We start from the raw sequence: 25,937 nt of genomic DNA on the forward strand, positions 1-25,937 counted from the left end.
CAGGTTGCGTAAATGCTCCTTAAAGAATGTGTAACGGGACCTGTCTGTCCACAGTACATTGCTGGCCCATTTGTGGGACCAATGTTGGACCCACATTGGTCCAACATCACACACTTCCACCCCTTCACACTTTAGTCCAGTAACATCCTGCATGTTTTCACTTCCCTCACACAATTGTCCTGTTTTTTACATATTCAGTTTACAGTTTAGCCCAGCTTCTTCACAATCAGTCAAATTCCTCAGGCGTTCGTTCAGTTCCTTCACACACCAGTCCAGCTGTGATACACATCAGTCCAGGATGGAGCAGGACTCTCGCGTGTAACCTCAGTGTGGATGTTCATCAGGATTCCTGTTGCGCAACTACAGGGCCAGAGGCTGCTGAGAATCCAAAGGGCAACAAGGGGAATATAACATGAAATGTAGACAGACAGCTTCAGCCTATCCCTACAGCTGCCTCTGTAAGTATCATCACAAGACAGGATCCAATGTTCAGGATCTCTCCGATTCTACAATTATGTCAGCAGGAAATGAGATTCATCTTGGGTTACTTATAGACATTTATAAAATCATGAGGGACATAGATAAGCTGAATGGCCAAGGTCCTTTCCCCAGGGTAGAGAAGTCCAAAACTAGAGAGCATAGGTTTAGGTGAGAGGGGAAAGATTTAAAAGGGACCTGAGGGCAACTTCTTCACACAGAGGGTGGTGCGTGTATGGAATGAGCTGCCAGAGCAGGTGGTAGAAGCGGCTACAATTACAATATTTAAAATTCTTTTGAACAGGTACACGGATAGGAAATATTTAAAGGGATATTTAAAGGGATATTTAAAGGCCAAACGTAGGCAAATGAGATTAGTTCAGTTTTGAAAACCTGATCAGTGTGGATGAGTTGGGCCGAAGGGCCTGTTTCCATGCTGTATATCTCTGTGACTCTATTAGGTGGCCACCTTGAATTAATCTCATTCTGACCCCACATGAGGCCCATAATAGATGCATCGACAAATCCTGGGAGCTTCCGCCAATTTTCTTGGACATCCCCTTAAAACATTCAGGGAAAATAGGACGGCACGGTGGCACAGTGGTTAGCACTGCTGCCTCACAGTGCCGGGGACCTGGATTCAATTCCGGCCTCGGGTCACTGTCTATGTGGAGTTTGCACATTCTCCTTGTATCTTTGTGGGTTTCCTCCGGGTGCTCCGGTTTCCTCCCACAGTCCAAAGGTTGATTGGTCATGTTAAATTGCCCCTTAGTGTCAGGAGGATTAGTGGGGTAAATATATGGGCGGGTTAGGTTGATTGGCCATGCTAAAATTGCCCCTTAGTGTCCTAAGATGCGGAGGTTAGAGGGATTAATGGGTAAAATATGTAGGGATATGGGGGTAGGGCCTGGGTGGAATTGTGGTCGGTGCAGACTCGATGGGCCGAATGGCCTCGGTCTGCACGGTAGGGATTCTCTGATTCTGTTCCGAATGGGAACAGATGATATTCACTCTCGTTCTGAAATCGGGTGGAAAAGCTGATTGTAATCTTCAGATGTCAAAACCAGAATAGCTTATTCCAGTTTACATAAAAATACAACAGGAATGGGCAGGAAAGTGAGTCTCCCTCTTTATTCCCAGTGAGTCTCCCAGTCTATCCTGGCTTATTCTGTCTATCCTGAAAGACTGTCTATCCCGGGTGAGACTGTATCTGCCCTGGGTGAGACTCTGTTTATCAGGAGAGGTATTGATGGTGATAGTAATTGAAATTGCTTTCGGAATGGGGTCCTGGTGTGTTTTGGGGGCTTTAAAGATCAGTAGAGGTTCAGAGTTGAGCATCACCGCAATCCACATCACTGCAAGAATCTCTCCACTAGCAGTGGGCGCAGCAACCCTGCTCGCCAAGCCTCATAAAAGAATCAATTGATCAGATAAATATTCTTAACAGACTAAGAGTTAGTGAGGTTAGACCCCCCCCCCAGCCTTTCCCAATGTCTGAACCGCTGGCTCCCATTCCAGCGGCTGGCCCGATCCCAGCCAAAGGGCACCTTGATCCGGAGTGAATCCTGGTGTGGGCACTGCCGCCTCAGTCTGTGTAGATTATAAATCCCGAGAAAGTGCTGTACTTGTTGTAGTTTCCTCCGTGAGCCTTGCCGCCGTCCAGCTTGATGTAAACCTCATCCCCCGCATCCAGGTGCAGAATGACACTGTTACTGGCATAGTCATAATTCTGGTCAGCATCCTGGGCAATGGCACTGGAGCGAACCTGAGGGGGCAAGAGAGACCCCATTAGAGGCAGCACTCAGAGAGAGAGAGACCCCATTAGAGGCAGCACTCAGAGAGAGAGAGAGAGACCCCATTAGAGGCAGCACCCAGAGAGAGAGAGAGAGAGACCCCATTAGAGGCAACACCCAGAGAGAGAGACACCCCATTAGAGGCAACACCCAGAGAGAGAGAGACCCCATTAGAGTCAGCACTCTGAGAGAGAGAGACCCCATTAGAGGCAACACTCAGAGAGAGAGAGAGAGAGAGACCCCATTAGAGGCAACACCCAGAGAGAGAGAGACCCCATTAGAGGCAACACCCAGAGAGAGAGAGACCCCATTAGAGTCAGCACTCTGAGAGAGAGAGAGACCCCATTAGAGGCAACACTCAGAGAGAGAGAGGAGACCCCATTAGAGGCAGCACTTAGAGAGAGAGAGAGACCCCATTAGAGGCAGCACTTAGAGAGAGAGAGAGATCCCATTAGAGGCAGTACTTAGAGAGAGAGAGAGAGACCCCATTAGAGGCAACACTCAGAGAGAGAGAGACCCCATTAGAGGCAGCACTCAGAGAGAGTGGGGGGGAGAGGGAAGAGAGAGAGGGGGGAAGAGGGGGAGAGAGAGTGGGAGAGAGAGAGGAGGTGTAGAGAGAGGGAGTGAGGGAGTGAAGATAGAGAATGTTAGAATTCTCTTTGCACTGGGAGTTGGTGGAAGATATGTATATAGTTTAACACAATGTATCACTGGGAACTATTCAGTGATGGGCAGGATTTCCATTCTGACCACCCCCCCACCCCCCCCCCCCCCCCCCGCCGCCCCCGCCGCCCCCCCCACCTCACCCCACCCCCAGCTTGTTTCCTGCTGGCGAAAGCAGCTCACCATTGGCCGCTGGTGGGATCATTCTGTCCCGCCAATATCTGCCTCCCCCATTTGTGTGCCTTGCCTGTCCCACTGCTGGGGAACCCACCGCAGGAGGATTGCCTTTGGGAGGATCCCCTCGCTGAGAAGGTCTGGAAAATGTGTCTCATTGGCTTTGCATTGTTATGTGTCTGTAAGAGGTTTCACTGAATATGTTTTCATAAGGACAATGGATTTAAAATGTGTGACAATGCTTCAGAATGGAAAAAAATATTTTAAAAAAAACATCCACGAAAGTGTGCGCTGGATTGGCCGTGGTAAACGTGTAGGGTTGTGCCGGCTGGGCCTGGGTTAGATGCTCTCTTGGAGAGTGGGTGCAGACTTGATGGGCTGAATGGCTTCTTTCTGCACTGTAGGGACTTTATGAGAGAGAGGAGAGAGGGAGAGAGAGAGGGGGACAGGGGAGAAAGAGTGGGAGAGAGAGGGAGTGAAGATAGAGAGAAGGGGAGAGAGAGAGAGAGGGAAGAGCAGGGGAGAGGGGAATGGAGTGAAGAGAGGGGGAAGAGAGGAAGAGGGAGAGGGGGGCAGGGGAAAGGGGCGGGAGAGGGGAGAGGGTGGATGAGATTGAGAAAGGGGAGCAGGAGAGGAGTAGTGAAGGTAGAGAGGGAGAAAGACAAAAACAGAGGGACAGCTGGAGAAAGAGAAGAGGACACAGCAAGAGTGAAAAAGAGATTATGGGGAAGTGGGATAGTGAGGGTGCAGGAGGGAGAGGCAGAAGGGATGAGAAAAATGAGTGAATGTGAATGCGAGGAGACAAGATAGGGAGAGAGAGAGGGGGGGGAGGTAGATTGTGTGTGAGAGGCAGAATGGGGGACAGAGAGAGAGAAAACCAGACCCAGACACCGACTGAGTGAGAGTATAAAAGAAATTGAAAGTGGAGAGAAGAACAGGGGTGAATCAGAAAGAGGGAGACAGAGAGAATAGGTGAGAGTGTGGGGGACAGGCAGAATGGAAAAGGATAGGCACAGAGAGAGAGAGAGAGACAGAGGAAGGCAGAGAGAGAGAGAGAGACAGTGAGAGAGAGAGAGACAGTGGAAGGAACCGTGGGATAGATAGACAGTGAGAGAGGCAGTGAGAGATAGACAGATAGAGGCACACGCGCAGGCAGAGATAGATAAATACACACACATATACATATACACAGAGACAGAGAGAGAGACAGAGAGAGAGACAGAGACAGAGAGAGAGAGACAGAGACAGAGAGAGACAGAGAGAGAGAGACAGAGACAGAGAGAGACAGAGACAGAGAGACAGAGAGAGACAGAGACAGAGAGAGACAGAGACAGAGAGACAGAGAGAGAGACAGAGACAGAGAGAGAGACAGAGACAGAGAGAGACAGAGACACAGAGAGAGAGAGAGACAGAGAGAGAGAGCTAGACAGAGATGCAGAGAGCCGGAGAGAGGCAGTAAGACAAGGGATGAGATGGGGCAGAGCTGGAATGAGCGGCAGTAATCGGAAGACTGGAAGAGAATGAGAGATAGAGCAAGTGAGAGCCAGAGAGAGCGAGACAGCAGAGAAAGCGAGTGAGAGAGAAAGAGGAATAGAGAAAACAAACAAAATAGAACTGCATAAACAAGCTAATTGCCGATGGAGCGAGACAGAGAGAAAGAGGGAGGAGATGTGAGATAAGGAATAAAAATAGAAGCAGATGCATTTATACAGCGCCGGGACGTCCGACATCCCCTCAGAAACAAGAGAGCAAGGAGAGAGCCGATAGAAATAAAACAGAGACCATGAGAGTGGCAGAGGGAGAGATAAAGACGGATAAAGAGGGAGAGAGAGAGGGGAGTGCTGAAGAATTGCTTCTGTCTGCTCAGTAAATCCCGCATGTGGGATTGGCACAGAGCGAGAAATTATCCTGACAGTCTGAGAGAGACAGAGGGGAAAGTGGAGAGCAGCAGGCAGGGTTCAGCTCTGTCCCGGAGTCACTGTCACTCACCCAGCCCAGGACAGCACTCAGTGAGAGAGAGAGTTACACACACACAGTGTAACACAGAGAGAGAGAGAGAGAGTTACACACACACACACACACAGAGTGTAACACAGAGAGAGAGAGAGTTACACACACACACAGTGTAACACAGAGAGAGAGAGAGAGTTACACACACACACACAGTGTAACAGAGAGAGAGAGTTACACACACACACACACACACACACAGTGTAACACAGAGAGAGAGAGAGAGTTACACACACACACACACAGAGTGTAACACAGAGAGAGTTACACACACACACACACAGTGTAACACAGAGAGAGAGAGAGTTACACACACACAGTGTAACACAGAGAGAGAGAGAGTTACACACACACAGTGTAACACAGAGAGAGAGAGAGTTACACACACACACACACAGTGTAACACAGAGGGAGGACCGGCTGTACACTGTCACTGACCCAGCCCAGGACTGGAGGAGAACCCAGTCTCTGTGTGTGTGAGTGTAACAGGGAGGGTAACAGAGCGAGTGTTTCCGTGTAACACACAGAGTGTGTGTGTAACAGAGAGAGGGAGAGAATGTGTAAGAGAGCGAGTTTAACAGCGTGTGTAACACAAAGACAGAGAGGATCGGCTGTCCACTCCAACTACACAGTGAGGAAGAGCAGAATAACCTTTCACCAGGTAAAAGACACTGAGACAGAGCGGAGAGTGTACAATAGACATGGAGAGAGGGAGAGTGAGAGAGGGAGAGTGAGAGGGGCGGGGGTGGGAAGGGACTGAGGTGCTATCTTAAAGAAAAGTTTCTAATCGCTCTCGCCAGCTCCCACCTTTCCAACTCTACCAATCCTCACTCTCATTCTCTCCCTCACCCACACTCTGCGCCTCTCCCTCAATCACCCACTCTCTCCCCCTCTCTTATCCTCTCTCCCTCTCTCTCTTCCCTTCTCTCTTCCCCTCCCTATCCCGCCTCTCTCCCTCTCTCTCCTTCCATTTCTCTCTTCCTCACTCCTCCCTCTCCCTCACCCTCTCTCCCTCACTCCCTCGTCCTCTCTCTCCCCTCACCCTCCCTCTCTCCCTCACCCTCTCTCTCCCTCTCTCCCTCTCCCCCCTCTCTCTCTCTCACCCTCCCTCTCTCTCACGGTGATGCCCGGTGCTCCGTGCCCAGGCTCAGTGGGCACCGGTGGGGGTTGGGGGGGGGGGTGCTGAGTACAGGCTTTGGTGCGGGTTATTGGGTTTGGGGAGTCCCCCCTGCCTCCTGCCCCCTGCCAGCCTGGGCAGATGGGGGTTGGCAGAGCCCCTCCCTGCTGCCCAGCTTACCTGGTCATTCTTGCAGAGGTCTGCCCACATGCTGGTGCCATCTCCGCCCCGCATCAGGACATGGTAGGTGAAGAAGTAGGTGCCAGGAATGGAGCAGGTGAACTTGCCGCTGGCACCGTCATAGTGATTGCCCAGGTTGGTCACCACGTCGTCAAACTTGAGGATCTCGTAGCCCTCGTGCGGGTTCTTGAGGCCGGCGTAGAATGCCACCCTGGGCACCGTGCTGTAGGTGGCAGCGCTGATAGCTCCTGTCCCGGTGCCAGGCAGCCCGGGGCTGCCCGCTTCGCCCTTCTCCCCGGCCGGACCCACCGGCCCCGGAGCTCCCCTCTCGCCGGGCGGCCCGGGAGCCCCCGGTTTGCCGGGACGGCCGGGTTTGCCCTGGGGCCCCTGCAGCAGGGTGGAGGGCAGCTCGGGCTCTGCCAGCGCCTCTGCCCCGGGGCTGGCACTGGGCTGGCTGCCCAGGTAAGGCTCGCACACCATCCGGCAGGTGCCCAGCATCTCATAGTGGGCGGCCGTGCCCAGCGAGCTGACCAGCACCGGGATGAGGACCACCAGGGTCAGCAGCATGGCCACCCCCCCCGCCGCGGCCAGCAGCCACTTGCGGCTGATGGTGTAGCTGGAGTGGGGCCGCTCAGCCGCTCTCCGGCTGGGGGGAATCTTGCTGGTTAAAGAGGCACAACTCACACTGGAATCAGACACACACACAGAGGCTTGTGAGTGCAAGTGGCGCTGACTGCTCCTTATATAGCACACCCTGGAGTGCCCTCAAGCTGACCAGGATTGCAAATGAATGTTTGGAACACACACACACAACTTGCCCATCCCCTGAGCTCTCCCAGCACTGTCTGTGCTCTCTGCCTCCAACACTGATCACTGGAAAACATCCGGCATTTCACTGTCAATCTTCCCAAACCAGCCCCAGATCAACAGAAACAAGACAAGAGTGAGGGACGGGAGACAGCAAGCTCCAACACCAGCAGCCTGAGTGTGCAGCCTAAACTGACAGAGGCACCAACTGATACCATTCAGGCTGATTAGACAGTGACCTAGTGAATACTTGGCAAATTGGGTGGCTGGCTGGGTTTTGTTGCTTGGCTTCTGTTTCATTTTATTCTCTATCTGTTCCTCAAGTGCATTGGCCATGCTAAAATCTCACTGAACCCAAATAGGTGCCGGACTGTGGCGACTAGTGGATTTTCACAGTAACTTCATTACAGTGTTAATGTAAGCTTACTCGTGACTAATAAATAAACTTTAAAACTATAAACTTTAAAAGAAACTTTAAACTTTATCGATTCAAGCCTGAATGTTATCCAAAGTTTAGAGTTGATTTTTTTTGTCAGCGTCACAAGTAGGTTTACATTAACACTGCAATGAAGTTACTGTGAAAATCCCCTAGTCGCTGCACTCTGGTGCCTGTTCGGGTACACTGAGGGAGAATTTAGCATGGCCAATGTACCTAACCAGCACGTTTTTTGGACTGTGGGAGCAAACTGGGGCACCCAGAGGAAACCCACGTAGACACGGGGAGAACGTGCAAACTCCACACAGATAGTGACCCAAGCCAGGAATCGAACCCAGGTCCCTGGTGCTTTGAGGTGGCAGTGCTAACCACCGTGCTGCCCAAAGCAAGGTTTCATCAAGATTTGAACTTGGATCGCTGGATTCAGAGTCCAGAGTGCTCATCATTGTGCCATGGAACCCAGAGGGGCTGCTTTCAGTGGGAACAGACCGTCAGTACCTGAGGAATCATGAATGGTGCTGAACATTGTGCAATCATCAGTGAACATCCCCACATTTGACCTTATGATAGAAGGAAGGTCATTGATGAAGCAGTTGAAGATAGTTGGACACTACCCTGAGGAATTCCTGCAGTGATGTCCTGGAGCTGAGATGATTGATCTCCAACCAATGGAGAGCTTCCCCCCTGATTTCCATTGACTCCAGTTTTGCTAGGGCTCCTTGCTGCCACACTCGGTCAAATACAGCCTTGATGTCAAGGGCAGTCACTCTCAACTTGCCTTGTTTAATGTGTTTGGAAAATATTTCTGAGCCTTTATATAGTGACTAGTGGAGTGCCTCAGGGATCAGTGTTGGGACTGCAATTGTTTATGATTTACATAGATGATTTGGAGTTGGGGACCAAGTGTAGCGTGTCAAAGTTCGCAGATGACACTAAGATGAGTGGCAGAGCAAAGTGTGCAGAGGATGCTGAAAGTCTGCAAAAGGATGTAGATAGTCTAAGTGAGTGGGCGAGGGTCTGGCAGATGGAGTACAATGTTGGTAAATGTGAGGTCATCCATTTTGGTAGGAATAACAGCAAAATAGACTATTATTTAAATGGTAAAAAATTGCTGCATGCTGTTGTGCAGAGGGACCTGGGTATCCTTGTGCATGAATCACAAAATGTTGGTTTGCAGGTGCAGCAGGTAATCAAGAAGACAAATGGAATTTTGTCCTTCATTGCTAGAAGTATGGAGTTTGAATACAGGGAGGTTATATTGCAGCCGTATAAGGTGATGGTGAGGCCACACCTGGAGTACTGTGTACAGTTTTGGTCTCCTTACTTGAGAACAGTTGGTGCCTCTGGAGAGGGTGCAGGGGAGATTCACTAGGTTGATTCCAGAGTTGAGAGGGTTGGATTATGAGGAGAGACTGAGTAGACTGGGGCTAAACTCATTGAAATTCAGAAGAATGAGGGGAGATCTTATAGAAACAGATAAGATTATAAAGGGAATAGATAAGACAGAAGCAGGGAAGTTGTCTCCACCAGTGGGTGAAACTAGAACTAGGGGGCATGGCCTCAAAATAAGGGAGAGCAGATTTAGGGCTTAGTTGAGGAGGAACTTCTTCAGCCAAAGGGTTGTGAATCTGTAGGATTCCCTGCCCAGTGAAGCAGTTGAGGCTACCTCATTGAACATTTTTAAGGCAAAGATAGATTGATTTTTGAACAGTAAAGGAATTAAGGTAATAGTGAGCAGGCAGGTAAGTGGAGCTGAGTCCATAAAAAGATCAGCCATGATCTTATTGAATGGCGGAGCAGGCTGAAGGGGCCAGATGGCCTACTCCTGCTCCTAGTTCTTATGTTCTTCATAGTTTTGTTAACGTAACAGGGGGAGAATGTCAAGGAATAACACAACAGCAAGAAATTGCATTTAACATTGTAAAGAATCCCTAAGGAGTGTCACAGGAGTGTCACAGACAGTGTCTGGCATTCGACTGTACAAGGAAATTTTGTTCAAAGTGGTCAGTTTGAAGGAATATTTTATAGGAGGAAAGGGAGATGGAGTGGATTAGGGAGGGAATTTCAGAGATTAGGGCCTAGGAGCTGAAGGTCATCAATGGTGGGATAATGACAATTAGGGATCGACAGGAGAATTTATATGACTGACTATATGGTGCCTTTCAGAGCCTCAAGACATTGCAAAGTACGATGTACTAATGAACTACTTTTGAAACAGTCATTGTTGTAAAGCAGGAAATGTGGCAGCCAATTAGTACCCAGCACATTTCTACAGGCTCCACCTTGAGGGTTATGCAGAGACCTTAATGGTTAACCTCTCAATATCAACATGATTTTTAGACTCAAGCCGAATGCTTATGTCCCATTTCCCAATGTAAGGCAGGCAATTGTTTCCAACTACCTGTAACGCACCAAGGAATATCATAGGGTTTTACTGTAGTTAGGAAGGTGTCTGTGTGAAGTCGCCTGGTTATTTATCACTGTCACTTCTATCCATCACCTACCTGCTTTCTTTTTCTGTCTGTCTCGTTCATACCATTTCACTGGACCTAGTCTCTTGGGGATCAGCTCAGTACAAGGCCAATCCTTTTGTCCATTTATCAACATCCTTTAGCCCATCCTTTCCCCATTGATTTTCATATTATTTATTGCTGTAAAGTGACCAGAGGCAGATCAGGGCCTGTGATGGAGATTAAACACCATTGACATGCTGCATACTAATATGCGCTGATGTCTGAATGCAAGGACCTTGTCTGAAATGAGATGCAATGAATTCCCTGGCTGTTTGAGTCCACGCGATCAAAACATTAATGATCTGGTTTCATTATCATTGCCTCATTCCCCACCTATCACATTCCTCCTCTATCTTTCGCTTGTTTGGTTTCAACTTTGTCTACTGAACATTCCAAGGGCAATTGCAATTTCCTTGTTAATATCCCATTGGTCAACAATCTGTCCTTGAAAACTGATCCCACTCAATATACCCCCGAAATCTCTTACCTCAAGCGAACCTGTTCCTTTTATTTTGCCCATCCTTTGCCCGCTGAAGGCCTTGGCAGTTCATGGACCTAGACCACCAAGTCACTCTCCAGCGCCCATCCCTCACAGCCATTCTTAACTCCCATTCTGTTCTCACCCAATAGCCTCATGCAGGCATATTCCAGTAGGGGTCACCAGTGGTGACCTGGAGCAGGAACACTGCTTGATGTTTCCATCCTTAATCCTCAGCATGGCAACCAATACTGCCAGTGTCCTGGCTGAGATTGAACATTCACCCTTATTATGGACGGCACGGTGGCACAGTGGTTAGCACTGCTGCCTCACAGCACCAGGGACCCGGCTTGGGTCACTGTCTGTGTAGAGTCTGCATGTTCTCTCCGTGTCTGTATGGGTTTCCTCCGGGTACTTCAGTTTCCTCCCACATTAGGTGCGTTGGCCATGCTTAATTCTCCCTCAGTGTACCTGAACAGGCACCAGTGTGAGGCAACTAGGGGATTTTCACAGTAACTTAATTGGCAGTGTTAATGTAAGCCTACTCATGACACTAATAAATAAACTTTAAAACTTTATTAAACAGTGAGCATCAACATCTGGAACAATTCATATAACAATGTACTTAATGTTGCAACATGACTATTCAGAAGAATAGAAAAATGTGCTGAATAATGAGTCGCTCGATATAGTACAGAACTTGAATCTTACTGAAAAGACTCTTGTCAAAGCTCTTCACAGTGGCGGCACGGTGGCACAGCGGTTAGCACTGCTGCCTCACAGTGCCAGGGACCCAAGTTCAATTCTGGCCTCGGGTCACTGTCTGTGTGGAGTTTGCACATTCTCCCCGTGTCTGATGGGTTTCCTCCGGGTGCTCCGGTTTCCTCCCACAGTCCAAAGATTTGCAGGTTATGGGAATTATTGGGTAAGTACATGGGGTTACCAGGATGGAGCGGGGGTGGAACTGAGTAAGATGCTCTGTTGGAGATTCGGTGCAGACTCAATGGGCCGAATGGCCTCCTTCTGCACTGTAGGGATTCTAAAGTATGATTACACCCATCAAGACAGTGCAAGAGTGTGAAATTTAAACATTTAATTTTTGAAGCTTGGGGCGCCTGCAATTCTCATTGCTTTCTCCATGACAACACCTCAGCCAATCAGAGTCAACTTACTAACCTTTCCCCCCTGTAGTATAAATTGTTGTGATTGTTTGAAATTTGCAATTCTTACATTTGTCCTGATGAGTGCCAATGAAAGCCAAGAGGAAAAGTTTCAGCAAAACATCCCTTTTCCATTTACTAAACAATTCAAATATTTGTAAATCATTTGTAGCTTTTGGTGTTGATAATTGCATACTAATGGTAATTAACGAATGTACCACATTGCTACAATGGAAAACGTGAAACTAGATGATGTATTTCAATGTTCTCAGGCTTTCAACAGTTAATTAGCTCAATAATTGGTTGAAAGAGGGAATATGAGAATAGAATGGCATTTGGCATAAAAAGGAATCGAATAATCTTCTACCAGAATGTAAATAGTAAAGGGGTTGTGAGAGGTTGGGTGAGACCTATTAGGAACAAAGAGGGTGATATATGCTCAGAGGTACAGGGCAAGATTAGAATGGCCAATGTGTAGTTTGTATCGGTTTTTACAAAGGGAGAGGATGCTGACAGCAGCAGCAATTGTGAGGGTAATGGATGGGGTGAAAATTGATTGACAGGACTTACTGGCAAGGCTGGCTGGCCACACTTAGAGCGGATAAGTCACCTGGCCCGGGTGGATTGCATCCCAAGTTGCCAACTGGGAATGGAGACAGTGAAAGGGCTTGCTGGAATCTTCTAATCATCCCCAGATGTGAGAAAGGTGCCAGAGTATCACAACATGTGACACCCTTATTCAGGAAAGATGTAAGGACAGTCTGAGTAAATACAGATAGTCAGTTTAACATCAGTAAGGTTTCCCGAAATGATAATCAGGGAAAATAATTAAGGCACTGGGTAAGATTTGAGTTTTAATTAAGGAGAGCCAGCACAGATTTGTGAAAAGGAGATCGTGCTTGACTAATCTAACTGAATGGTTGCTGGAAGAAACAGAGAAGGTTGATGAAGGAACTGCAGAGTGAATCTTAAGACAAGCTTTGACAAAGTATCACATAAAAGGCTGGTTAACAAAACTGAGGCTCATTGCCGGGGAAGTCAGCATCAGCTTGGATTAAAAAACAAATTGGCTAAGGACAGAAAGCAGGAGTCTGGTGACTGATTGTTTTTCAGGTCGGAGGATGTTGGGACAATGGTCTTCCCCAAGGGTCAATGCTTGGACTATTGTTTCGAGAGTCTTGCATCCAAGTTGCAGCCGCTACACATTGGGGAGGGTGTGAGGACAGGGCAGAGAGGAGGTTTACCAGAATGATTTCAGGGATGAAGGCTTAAAGTTAAAAAGTTCAAACAATTCTAGCTGAAGGAAGATCTGACAGAGGTGTACAAGTGAATGACCGGTTTAGAGAAGGTAGACAAGGACAACTTTTCCCAGTAGCTGATGGTCCAGGACACAGATTTAAGGTTTTGGCCCAGAGATGGGGGGTGCTGGATGATGTGAGGTAGAACGTGTTTTACACAGTGGGTAGTAACGACCCGAGAACTCACTGACTGAGAAGGTGGTGAAAGTGGAGATGACCAAGCAATCCAAAAGGAAGTTGGATGAGCACTTGATGGAAATAAATTTTCAGGGAGTTGGAGCAAGCAGGGAAATATGACGGGATTGCTCTGCAGAGGGCCAGAATGGATCTGATGGGCTGAACAGCTACTTTCTGCAGCTACATGATTCGATAAATACGAAAACATGGTGAAAAGTAATAAAACACTAATAATCTGTTTGAATTTACTTTGTGATGATTTTATTTTCTCTGGGCCTGCCTTACCGTCATCATTTAATATTTTATTAACCAATCTCCCATGTGAGAAGTCAAGACAGGGGTAGTGTTCTGGCAAAGTAAGATTGAAGGGCAGGGGATAATTGGGCCTCAGTGGTGGAAGTGTAATCCTGCCAATTTCAAAGTCATGCCCTCTGACCTTTATTGCAGCATTAAAATGATTTTTGCGGCACTGCTCCTCAGATGTGAAATCGAGCTGCAGCTGAGAGGAGTTAAAATGTAAATGTGTGGGAAAGAGAAGGATCCCGAGAGAACTGCACTTCCAGGCTTTTTAATAGCTTGTTAACATTGTATTAACAAGAGCTGAAATAATTGACATGCCGAGAAAATTGTTTCATTTCTGCAGGGTCTAATATGTAAGAAAAACCTGTTCCTTGGCGGCAGAGATGAAGACTTGTATGCAGAAAATAAATGACCAATACAGGTAAAAGAAGGCACTCTAAGAGTATTAGGGTGTGACTCCAAGCTGGGCAGGTGTTTGGGGTGGCACGGTGGCACAGTGGTTAGCACTGCTGCCATACAGTGCCGGGGACCTGGGTTCAATTCCTGGCTTGGGGTCACTGTATATGCGGAGTTTGCACATTCTCCCCGTGTCTGCGTGGGTTTCCTCCGGGTGTTCCAGTTCCACCCACAGTCCAAAGACGTGCTGGTTAGGTCCATTGGCCATGCTAAATTTTCCCTCAGTGAACCCAAACACGAGCCAGAGTCTGGCGATGAGGGGATTTTCACAGTAACCTCATTGCAGAGTTAATGTAAGCCTTACTTGCAACACTAATAAATAAACTTTACTTTAGGTGTAGAGCCAGTGAATGCCAGAGCATATAAAGCACATTTCCCTCCCAGTCCAGTACTGAGCAGCTGCTGCAGTGTCAGCAATGCCAACTTTTGGACGATACGTTAAAACAAGGCCCCCTCTGCTTGCTCAGCTGAATATAAAAGATTCAATGGTACTATTACAAAGAAAAGCTAGGAGTTAGAACATAGAACAGTACAGCACAGAACAGGCCCTTCGGCCCACGATGTTGTGCCGAGCTTTATCTGAAACCAAGATCAAGCTATCCCACTCCCTATCATCCTGGTGTGCTCCATGTGCCTATCCAATAACCGCTTAAATGTTCCTAAAGTGTCTGACTCCACTATCACTGCAGGCAGTCCATTCCACACCCCAACCACTCTCTGAGTAAAGAACCTACCTCGGACATCCTTCCTATATCTCCCACCATGAACCCTATAGTTATGCCCCCTTGTAATAGCTCCATCCACCCGAGGAAATAGTCTTTGAATGTTCACTCTATCTATCCCCTTCATCATTTTATAAACCTTTATTAAGTCTCCCCTCAACCTTCTCCGCTCCAGAGAGAACAGCCCTAGCTCCCTCAACCTTTCCTCATAAGATCTACCCTCCAAACCAGGCAGCATCCTGGTAAATCTCCTTTGCACTCTTTCCAGCGCTTCCACATCCTTCTTATAGTGAGGTGGCCAGAACTGCACACAATATTCCAAATGTGGTCTCACCAAGGTCTCACCACGGCTCTTAAACTCCAACCCCCTGTTAATAAAAGCTAACACACTATAGGCCTTCTTCACAGCTCTATCCACTTGAGTGGCAACCTTCAGAGATCTGTGGATATGGACCTCAAGATCTCTCTGTTCCTCCACAGTCTTCAGAACCCTACCTTTGACCCTGTAATCCACATTTAAATTTGTCCTACCAAAATGAATCACCTCACATTTATCAGGGTTAAACTCCATCTGCCATTTTTCAGCCCAGCTTTGCATCCTATCTGTGTCTCTTTGCAGCCTACAACAGCCCTCCACCTCATCCACTACTCCACCAATCTTGGTGTCATCAGCAAATTTACTGATCCACCCTTCAGCCCCCTCCTCTAAGTAATTAATAAAAATCACAAATAGCAGAGGACCAAGCACTGATCCCTGTGGCACTCCGCTAGCAACCTGCCTCCAGTCCGAAAATTTTCCATCCACCACCACCCTCTGTCTTCAATCAGATAGCCAGTTACCTATCCAATCGGCCAACTTTCCCTCTATCACACACCTCCTTACTTTCATCATAAGCTGACCATGGGGGACCTTATCAAACGCCTTACTAAAATCCATGTATATGACATCAACTGCCCTACCTTCATCAACACACTTAGTTACCTCCTCAAAAAATTCTATCAAATTTGTGAGGCACGACTTGCCCTTCACGAATCCGTGCTGACTATCCCGGATTAATCCGCATCTTTCTAAATGGTCGTAAATCCCATCCCTAAGGACCTTTTCCATCAACTTACCAACCACCAAAGTAAGACTAACCGGCCTATAATTACCAGGGTCATTTCTATTCCGTTTCTTAAACAGAGGAACCACATTCGCCACTCTCCAGTCCTCTGGCACCATCCCCGTGGACAGTGAGGACCCAAAGATCAAAGCCAAAGGCTCTGCAATCTCATCCCTTGCCTCCCAAAGAATCCTAGGATATATTTCATCAGGCCCAGGGGACTTATCGACCTTCAGTTTATTCAAAACTGCCAGGACATCCTCCCTCCGAACATCTATTTCCTCCAGCCTATTAGCCTGTAACACCTTCTCTTCCTCAAAAACATGGCCCCTCTCCTTGGTGATTCATTCACCACCTCGCCTATATCTACTGACTCCATACACAAGTTCCCACTACTGTCCTTGACCGGCCCTAACCTCACCCTGGTCATTCTTTTATTCCTCACATAAGAGTAAAAAGCCTTGGGGTTTTCCTTGATCCGACCCACCATGCCCCCTCCTAGGTCTCCTAAGCCCCTTTTTCAGCTCATTCCTTGCTAACTTGTAACCCTCAGTCGAGCCATCTGAACCTTGTTTCCTCATCCCTACATAAGCTTCCCTCTTCCTTTTTACAAAACATTCCACCTCTTTTGTGAACCATGGTTCCCTCACTCGGCCATTTCCTCCCTGCCTGACAGGGACATACCTATCAAGGACACCCAGTATTTGTTCCTTGAAAAAGTTCCACTTTTCATTAGTGCCTTTCCCTGACAGTTTCTGTTCCTATCTTACGCCCCCTAATTCTTGCCTAATCGCATCATAATTACCTCTCCACCAATTATAAACCTTGCCCTGCCGTACGGCCCTATCCCTCTCCATTGCAATCACAAAAGACACCGAATTGTGGTCACTATCTCCAAAGTGCTCTCCCACAACCAAATCTAACACTTGGCCTGGTTCATTTCCCAGTACCAAATCCAATGTGGCCTCACCTCTTGTCGGCCTATTCACATATTGTGTCAGGAAACCCTCCTGCACACACTGTACAAAAACTGCCCCATCCGAACTATTCGACCTACAAAGGTTCCAATCAATATTTGGAAAGTTAGAGTCCCCCATGACAACTACCCTGTGACCTCCACACCTATCCATAATCTGCTTAGCAATTTCTTCCTCCACATCTCTATTACTATTTGGGGGCCTCTAGTAAACTCCTAACAATGTGACCGCTCCTTTCCTATTTCTAACTTCAGCCCATATTACCTCAGTATGCAGATTCCCCTCGAAGTGCCTTTCCGCAGCCGTTAAACTATCCTTGATTAACAATGCTACTCCTCCACCTCTTTTACCAGCTACCCTACACTTACTGAAACATCTACACCCCGGAACGTCCAACAACCATTCCTGTCCTTGTTCTACCCATGTCTCTGTGGTGAACCACTGTAGCATTGTCTGTTTATGTGAAATGCCTGGACACGCCCCTACTGCCTCAATCCGGGGCTCCGCCCTTCTCTGGGTATAAAGGTGACTGCTCTCCGCCCCTTTTGCCTCAGTTCGGATTAGCTATCAGTTCAGGTGTGCTCCAGTTCTTTTGTTAATAAAAGCCTGTTATTTCGAAACGAGTCTTTGCGTAATCAATGGTGCATCAATTTTATTAACCAATGTTTTTGGGATGGAGCAACTCTTAAAACCTGATAAATTGGACTTGGACCCCCAGGCTGTTGGGGCCTCAAACTCTTTGATCACTGGCTGCGCTGCTTCAAGACCTTCATCGCCTCCTCCTCCGCCGCCGTCGTAACCGACATCGCCAAACTACACGTGCTCCACGCCCGCGTCAGCGCTCACGTCTTCGCGATGATCCGAGACGCTGAAACTTACCAGGAGGCAATCGATCTCCTAAAGAGCCAGTACAACCGGCAGTCGAATGAGGTCTACGCCAGACATCTGCTGGCCACTCGCAGACAGCAGCCCGGGGAATCGATAGAACAATTCTTGTGCGAACTGCGTGCACTCGGCAGAGCCTGCAGCTGCAAGGCCATTTCAACCGCCCAAAACGCCGATGACCTGATCAGAGATGCCTTTGTCGCAGGCATCAGGCCGACCTATATCCGACAGCGTCTGCTGGAACAAGGTGGGCTGGACCTGAAGAAAACTGTGGAGCTTGCCGGCTCGCTGGAGGTGGCTTTCCGGAATCTCGAGGCCTACACCCCCGACCACGAGGGCGCACCGTGGACACCGTGACCGCAGCCATCTCTGTACCTGGGAGGGCCGCAAACCTATGCCACACCCCGTCCCGACGCCGAACTGACCACTGCGGCAGTCTCCGGAGGCCCGAGGTGCTACTTCTGCGGCCTGGAGAAGCACCCACAACGACGCTGCCCGGCGAAAGACGCGATCTGCTCTGGCTGTGGTAAGAAGGGCCATTACCTGAAAGTTTGCAGGGCAAAATCGGCCTCCAGGCCCAGCAGCGCCGCGTGCGATCCACGGGAGGCACCGTCTTCGACGCCATCGGCCGCGTTCGATCCGCGGGAGCCGCCATCTTGGACGCCATCGGCCGCATGCGACCCATAGAGGCCACCATCGTGGACGCCATCAGCCACGTGTGACCCACGGGAGCCGCCATCTTGGGTGACGTCAGCCGCGTGCGAGTCACACGGGTCACCATTTTGGGAACCGTCCACCGCGTGCAGCTCCTCGCCTAATCCAACGGTGGCCTCGGTTGCGTTGGACCAGTCCAGGCCTCACCAACTCGCCTGATCTATGATGGACATCAAGGTAAACGGCCACACTACTAACTGCTTATTTGACAGTGGGAGTATGAAGAGTTTTATCCACCCTAACACGGTGAGTCGCTACGCGCTGCCAGTACTGCCAATGCAGCAATCAATCTCCATGGCTTCGACATCCCAGTCGGTGAATGTCCTCGGCTACTGTGTGGCAACTCTGACTGTACGGGGCACGGTGTACGAGAAGTGCAGGCTCCTCGTGCTGCCACAGCTCTGCGCTGCCATACTACTGGGGCTAGATTTCTTGTGTCACCTTGGGAGCGTCACCATGGTGTATAATGGGCCTTTTCCCCCAATCTCTGTCCAAAAGCCGCAGCTATTAGACCAGCCACCACGCACCACCTGTGGTCTCTCGACCCTTAAAGTCGCCCCTCCCTCGCTCTTTGAACACCTCACCCCCGACTGCAAGCCCATTGCCACCAAAAGCAGATGGTTCAGCGCTGGAGGTAGAGTGTTTATTAAGTCCGAGGTGCGACGCCTCCTGGGGGAGGGGGTCATCGAGGCCAGTACCAGCCCCTGGAGAGCCCAAGTGGTGGTTGTTAAGACTGGGGAGAAACATCGCATGGTTATTGACTACAGTCAGACCATTAACCGATACACGCAGCTGGATGCGTATCCCCTTCCCCGCATATCTGACATGGTCAATCAGATTGCACAATATCGGGTGTTCTCCACCATTGATTTGAAGTCTGCATACCACCAGCTCCCTATCCGCCCGGAAGACCACCAATACACTGCCTTCGAGGCGGATGGCCGTCTCTAAAACTTCCTTCGGGTCCCCTTCGGCGTCACCAACGGGGTCTCGGTTTTCCAGCGTGAGATGGACCGAATGGTGGACCAGAACGGGCTGCGGGCCACCTTCCCGTACCTGGATAACGTCACCATCTGCGGCCACGATCAGCAGGACCACGACGCCAACCTCCACAAATTCCTCCACACCGCGGCACTCCTCAATCTGACCTATAATAAGGAGAAGTGCATATTCCGCACGCGCCGCCTCGCCATCCTTGGTTGTGTTGTGGAGAACGGGGTCATCGGCCCCGGCCCCGACCACATGCGTCCCCTCCTGGAGCTTCCCCTCCCCACCACCCTCAAAGCACTGAGGAGATGCCTAGGCTTCTTCTCATATTACGCCCAGTGGGTCCCCAATTATGCAGACAAAGCCCGTCCGCTCATCAAATCCACATCTTTTCCCCTAGCGGCGGAGGCCCGGCTGGCCTTTGACCGCATCAAAGCGGATATCGCGAAGGCCCCGATGCACGCCGTAGACGAATCCACCCCATTTCAGGTGGAGAGCGATGCGTCTGATTTTGCCCTAGCCGCCACTCTTAACCAGGCGGGCAGACCCGTGGCCTTCTTCTCGCGCACCCTCCAGGGCCCTGAAATTCGACACTCCTCTGTCGAAAAAGAGGCACAAGCCATCGTGGAGGCTGTACGGCACTGGCGCCACTACTTAGCTGGCAAATGGTTCACCCTGCTCACGGACCAATGGTCCATTGCCTTTATGTTCAGTAACGCGCAGCGGGGCAAAATCAAGAATGATAAGATTTTGAGGTAGAGGATCGAGCTTTCCACCTACAATTACGACATTTTATACGGCCTGGGAAGCTCAATGAACCCCCAGACGCCCTGTCCTGGGGGACCTGCCAGCGCGAACCTAGACCGGTTACAGACTCTCCACAATGACCTCTGCCACCCGGGGGTGACCAGGTTCTTCCACTTCATCAAGGCCCAGAACCTGCCCTATTCCATTGAGGAAATCAGGTCTGTAACCAGGCACTGCCAAGTCTGCGCAGAGTGCAAGCCACACTTTTATCGACCAGACAGAGCGCACCTCATCGAAGCCACCCGCCCGTTCGAACGCCCAAGCGTTGACTTCAAAGACCCCCTCCCCTCTTCTGACCGCAACATACACTTCCTCAACGTCATCGATGAGTATTCGCGGTTCCCCTTCACTATTCCCTGCCCGGATATGACCTCGGCCACGGTCGTCGGGGCCCTGCACAGCCTCTTCACCCTGTTTGGTTTCCCCAGCTATATTCATAGCGACCGGGGTTCCTCTTTTATAAGTGACGAGCTGCGCCAGTACCTACTCTCCAAAGGTATAGCCTCAAGTAGAACCACCAGCTACAACCCCAGGGGGAACGGACAGGTAGAGAGGGCGAATGCGACAGTCTGGAAGGCCGTTTTATTAGCTCTCCGTTCTAAGGGTCTTCCAGTCTCCCGCTGGCAAGAGGTCCTCCCTGATGTGCTACACTCAATTAGGTCACTACTGTGCATGGCTACCAACACCACCCCTCATGAACGACTGTTTGTTTTCCCTAGGAAGTCCTCCTCGGGGACCTCACTACCGTCGTGGCTGACGTCCCCAGGCCCTGTCCTGCTCCGGAAGCACGTGCGGACCCATAAATTGGACCCCCTGGTCGAAACGGTCCAACTCCTCCACGCCAACCCCCCAATACGCCTATGTGGCATATCACGACGGGCGGGAGGACACGGTCTCCATTCGCGACCTGGCACCCGCAGGTACTACGTCCCACGGCCCTTCACCCCCAGCTCCCAATGTTGCCCATGATGCACCAGGGTCGCAGCACGCTCATCTAGCCCCCGTGTACGGCACGCCTGAGCCCCAGGAGCCGCCTCCACACACCCGGCAGTCTGAAGGCGCTACGGACGGCTTCACCGATTATGGACTGGCGTCTGACTCACCACCGCGGCCTCCTGAACCGGCATCACGGCCGACACTGCGGCAGTCGCAGCGGCAGATCAAGCCCCCGGAGAGACTGAACTTGTAACTCTGTGACTGTCGTTCCACCACCTCGCCCCCGCCGAACTTTTTTAAACAGGGGGTGAATGTAGTGAACCACTGTAATACTGTCTGTATATGTGATATGCCTGGGCACGCCCCTGCTGCCTCAATCCGGGGCTCCTCCCTTCTCTGGGTATAAAGGTGGCTGCTCTCCGCCCCTTTTGCCTCAGTTCGGATTAGCTATCGGTTCGGGAGTGCTCCAGTTCTTTCGTTAATAAAAGCCTGTTATTTCGCAACAACGAGTCTTTGCGTAATCAATGGTGCATCAGCCTCCGTAATGGCCACAACATCGTAGTCCCAAGTACCAATCCACGCCCCAAGTTCATCTACCTTGTTCCGAATGCTCCTTGCATTGAAGTAGACACTCTTCAACCCATCTTCCTGTCTACTGGTACCCACCCTTGACCCTGATACCTTCCCCAATACCTCACTACCCTCAACACTGACTTCCGGACTACAACTCCTTTTCCCACCCCCCTGACAAATTAGTTTAAACCCCCCTGAAGAGCCATAGCAAATTTCCCTCCCAGGATATTGGTGCCCCTCTGGTTCAGGTGCACCCCGTCCTGTTTGTACAGGTCCCACCTTCCCCAGAATGTGTTCCAATTATCCACGTAGCTGAAACTCTCCCTCCTACACCATCCCTGCAACCACATGTTTAACTGCACTCTCTCCCTGTTCCTCAACTCGCTATCACGTGGTACCGGCAACGTACCAGAGATGACCACATGTTTTGTCTTGGCTCTCAGCTTCCAGCCCAGCTCCCTAAATTCCTGTTTTAAATCCCCGTCCCTTCTCTTACCTATGTCGTTGGTACCAATGTGTACCACGACTTGTGACTGTTCCCCCTCCCCCTTAAGAATCCAGAAAACACGGTCCGAGACGTCACGGACCCTGGCATCCGGTAGGCAACATACCATCCGTGAGTCTCTTTTGCTGCCACAAAACCTCCTATCTATCCCTCTAACTAATGAGTCCCCAATAGCTATTGCCCTCCCGCTCTGCCCCTTACCCTCCCGAGCCACAGGGATGGACTCAGTGCTAGAGATCCGCTCACTGCGGCTCACCACTGGTATGTCGTCCCCCTCAACTGCATCCAAAGCGGAATACTTGTTGCTAAGGGGAACGACCACAGGGGATCCCTGCACTGACTGCTTCCTCCCCGCCCCTCTCACTGTCACCCATCTATTTTCCTTTCCAGGAGTAACTATATCCATGAAGGTTCTGTCTATGGCCACCTCTGCCTCCCTAATGATCCTAAGTTCATCCAACTCCAGCTCCAGTTCCCTAACATGGTTTTGGAGGAGCTGCAGATGGGTGCACTTCCCACAGGTGTAATCAGCAGGGACACTGACAGCGTCCCTCACCTCAAACATAGTGCAAGAGGAATATTGCACTGTTGTCGACATTCACCCACATCCGACAGCGCTGCAAAGTAATCAGCCAATCCGGTTCCAGTCACATTGTCTCCTTGTTTTTTTATTCATTTGCAGGATGTGGGTGTCGCTGGCTAGGTCAGCATTTATTGCCCACCTCTAGTTGCCCTTGAGAAGGTGGTGGTGAGCTGCCTTCTTGAATCGCTGCAGTCCCTGGGTTGTAGGTCCACCCACAGTGCTGTTAGGGAGGGTGTTCCAGGATTTTGACGCATTGACAATGAAGGAACGGTGATATATTTCCAAGTCAGGATGGTGAATGACTTGGAGGGGAACCTCCAGGTGGTGGTGTTCCCAGGTATCTGCTGCTCCTGTCCTTCTAGATGGTAGAAGTCATGGGTTTGGAAGATGCTGCTGAAGGAACCTTAATGAGTTGCTTGAAGATGGTACACACATCGGCTACTGTCTGTTGGTGGTGGAGGGATTGAATGTTTGTGGAAGGGGTTCCGATCTAGCGGGTTGCTTTGTTCTGGATGGTGTCGAGCTTCGTGAGTGTTGTGAAGCTGCACCCATCCAGACATGTGGAGAGTATTCCATCGCACTCCTGACTATAGTTCAAAAAATAGTGTCTTATTGGTTGTAAAATGCTTTAGGATGTCCTGAGGTTGTGAAAGGCAGAATATAAGTACAAAGAACAAAGAACAATACAGCACAGGAACAGGCCCTTTGGCCCTCCAAGCCCGCGCCGCTCCCTGGTCCAAACTAGACCATTCTTTTGTATCCCTCCATTCCCACTCCATTCATGTGGCTATTGTGATAAGTCTTAAACATTCCCAGTGTGTCCACCTCCACCACCTTGCCTGGCAACGCATTCCAGGCCCCTACCATCCTCTGTGTAAAATACGTCCTTCTGATATCCGTGTTAAACCTCCCCCCCTCACCTTGAACCTATGACCCCTCGTGAACGTCACCACCGACCTGGGAAAAAGCTTCCCACCGTTCACCCTATCTATGCCTTTCATAATTTTATACACCTCTATTAGGTCACCCCTCATCCTCCGTCTTTCCAGTGAGAACAACCCCAGTTTACCCAATCTCTCCTCACAACTAAGCCCTTTCATACCAGGCAACATCCTGGTAAACCTCCTCTGCACTCTCTCTAAAGCCTCCACGTTCTTCTGGTAGCGTGGTATGCATCTTGATGACCCCTAACCCTGCTGACTCCTCCTCTTCTCGTTCAGATTATAGCAAATATATAGTTGACTTTGGGGAAAGCAAATTTTTCTTCCAAGGTACATTATATTATTTAGTTTCACCTCGTGTGACCTCACTGATTTGATATATCAGGAAGTAATATTCTCAGTTCACCTTAGTGAAACACTTTAGTACCACCAGAAGGTTTTTTTCACTCCTCATTCAGAGTTCTTCTAATATTTCTCGTCTTCTTTATACTTAGATCAAGTTATTAGTGTTCAGATTGTTGAAAACTTGACATATTTTTATTTAGGTGTAAGTTTGGGGTGTGGTCCTTAAATGGATGTGTGAGGACTTTAACTCCCAGCTAATGGCAAATTCTTGGGCAGTCAGTCCTCACTCTAAGATTTTTTTGCTTTAACGCTGTTTACTGTTCAGGGCCCTTCCTTCCATTTACATCAACATTTTCAATGCACTCAGCTGCTGCAGTCACCAGAGGCCCAGGCTGTGGGAGAGAGCAAGGCCTAAGGTTCAGGAGCAGATCAGTCTGGATAGGAAACTGCTGGCCTCCAATCGGGTGAGGAACTGTGAGTCGCCCAGGTGGAAGGGAGTGCTCCCAACAACCCCCTTCCCCAGCCCAGCCTATGTGGTGGCCTTACCAGCTCTTTGTGTGACCCTCCTGACTGCACATGTGGCCTTCCCATCTTCATCGGCACATCACCAGCCCCTGGGTTCCTTCTGCGGCAACCCCAGTGCAGGAACTTGATCCTGCAGACTGTCAGGAAGGGGACCAAGCTCTGGAAACAGAGAGACAGAGTGGGAAAAGATAGCAGGAGACAGGGGACCGAACACTGACTTTAACATTGATTCCTATGGGAACCTACGATTCACTTAAAGTCATTTCACTTAAAGTTGTGATTTTCAGGAATGCAACCAAAACGCTAAGTGAGGACTTTCTGAATGACCGTCTCCCGGTAGAATTTGCTCTGATGGTCTCCTGCTGCTCAGAGACAATCGAACACATTGTTTTCAACTCTATACAACAATTGTGATTGGTCAGTTTTCATTTGGTTGCCATTTTCTTTTTGAATTTGAGAGTTCAGACATCCAATCAAAATCCAGGAATTCACAGTAACTCATTTCTGGGATAGAGGAAAGGAACTGTTTTGTTCGAGTTAGCAGTTGAGAGCAAAATAGTCTAAAAGCCTTGGAAAAGCAGGTAATTTGAAAATTGGGGCATTTCAGAACGAGTCTCTATTGCCTGTCAATTTTCCAGTAAATAGAGAGAAAGTTTCCAATGAGTGAATGAAAAAAAGATAATGAACGTTAATAGCTAAAGCCACTTTGAAAATACTCCTGGGAAAGCACAAGAAACATTCTCACTCACAGAGCTTCCCTTGTAGATGTGATAAGCGACTTCTCAGCTCAGTCAAAGACTAAGCAGACTGAAGTGGACCCAGACTTCAATATAATTATTAAATCGAGTTCAGCTTATTTCTGGCAAGGCCATATTAGGTGCTGGGAGCTCACAGATTGGCTAAAGGGACTCAGATCCAGCAATCCGAATCTGAGCCAAATGTCTTCATTATCCCACTCTTCTTTCTGCTCTTTTGCAATGAAAGCCTACATTGTGGGATGTTTATGGGCTTTCCAATCTTAGTGAGAAAACCTAATTGTGTTGAGCTAGACCAGCCTCAGTCTGCAGGCACAACCTACGCCCGACCCATGTACATCCTTTATCTAAGCTGCTTCCGAGAGGTCTGTAGAAACCACACATGATGGAGGGAACTGTCATTGATTGGCACAAATGCAGAGCAATGTTTCTGTCTGAGAGCTTCACAAACCCCCTGCCCCCTTTCCCCTCTGGGATGGTTCAGTACCTGAATTTCCTCTGATTCATTGCTGTCTCCAGTGTCAACAAGTGCCCATTAAC

The 25,937-nt window shown here is 49.4% G+C and overlaps 1 protein-coding gene across 1 annotated transcript; it reads right to left on the reverse strand.

Moving 5' to 3' along the window:
- Positions 1-1,387: 1,387 nt before the first annotated feature.
- LOC144500928 (C1q-related factor-like) lies at positions 1,388-7,112 on the reverse strand. The gene is made up of 2 exons (XM_078224427.1): positions 6,415-7,112; positions 1,388-2,242 (listed from the first exon to the last, which is right to left on the reverse strand). The coding sequence occupies exons 1-2, from the start codon at positions 6,979-6,981 to the stop codon at positions 2,063-2,065; spliced, it is 747 nt and encodes a 248-aa protein (XP_078080553.1). The 5' UTR covers positions 6,982-7,112; the 3' UTR covers positions 1,388-2,062.
- Positions 7,113-25,937: the final 18,825 nt, after the last annotated feature.

The sequence above is a fragment of the Mustelus asterias genome, chromosome 11 (genome assembly GCF_964213995.1).
Source record: "Mustelus asterias chromosome 11, sMusAst1.hap1.1, whole genome shotgun sequence".
NCBI lineage: Eukaryota > Metazoa > Chordata > Chondrichthyes > Carcharhiniformes > Triakidae > Mustelus > Mustelus asterias.

Bases quoted from the DNA above. Each gene is read 5' to 3' on its own strand.
- LOC144500928 (XM_078224427.1), bottom strand. From the start codon at position 6,981: ATGCTGCTGACCCTGGTGGTCCTCATCCCGGTGCTGGTCAGCTCGCTG. The intron at 2,243-6,414 runs GTAAGCTGGGCA...TTGCCCCCTCAG, and splicing joins ACCTCTGCAAGAATGACCAG to GTTCGCTCCAGTGCCATTGC.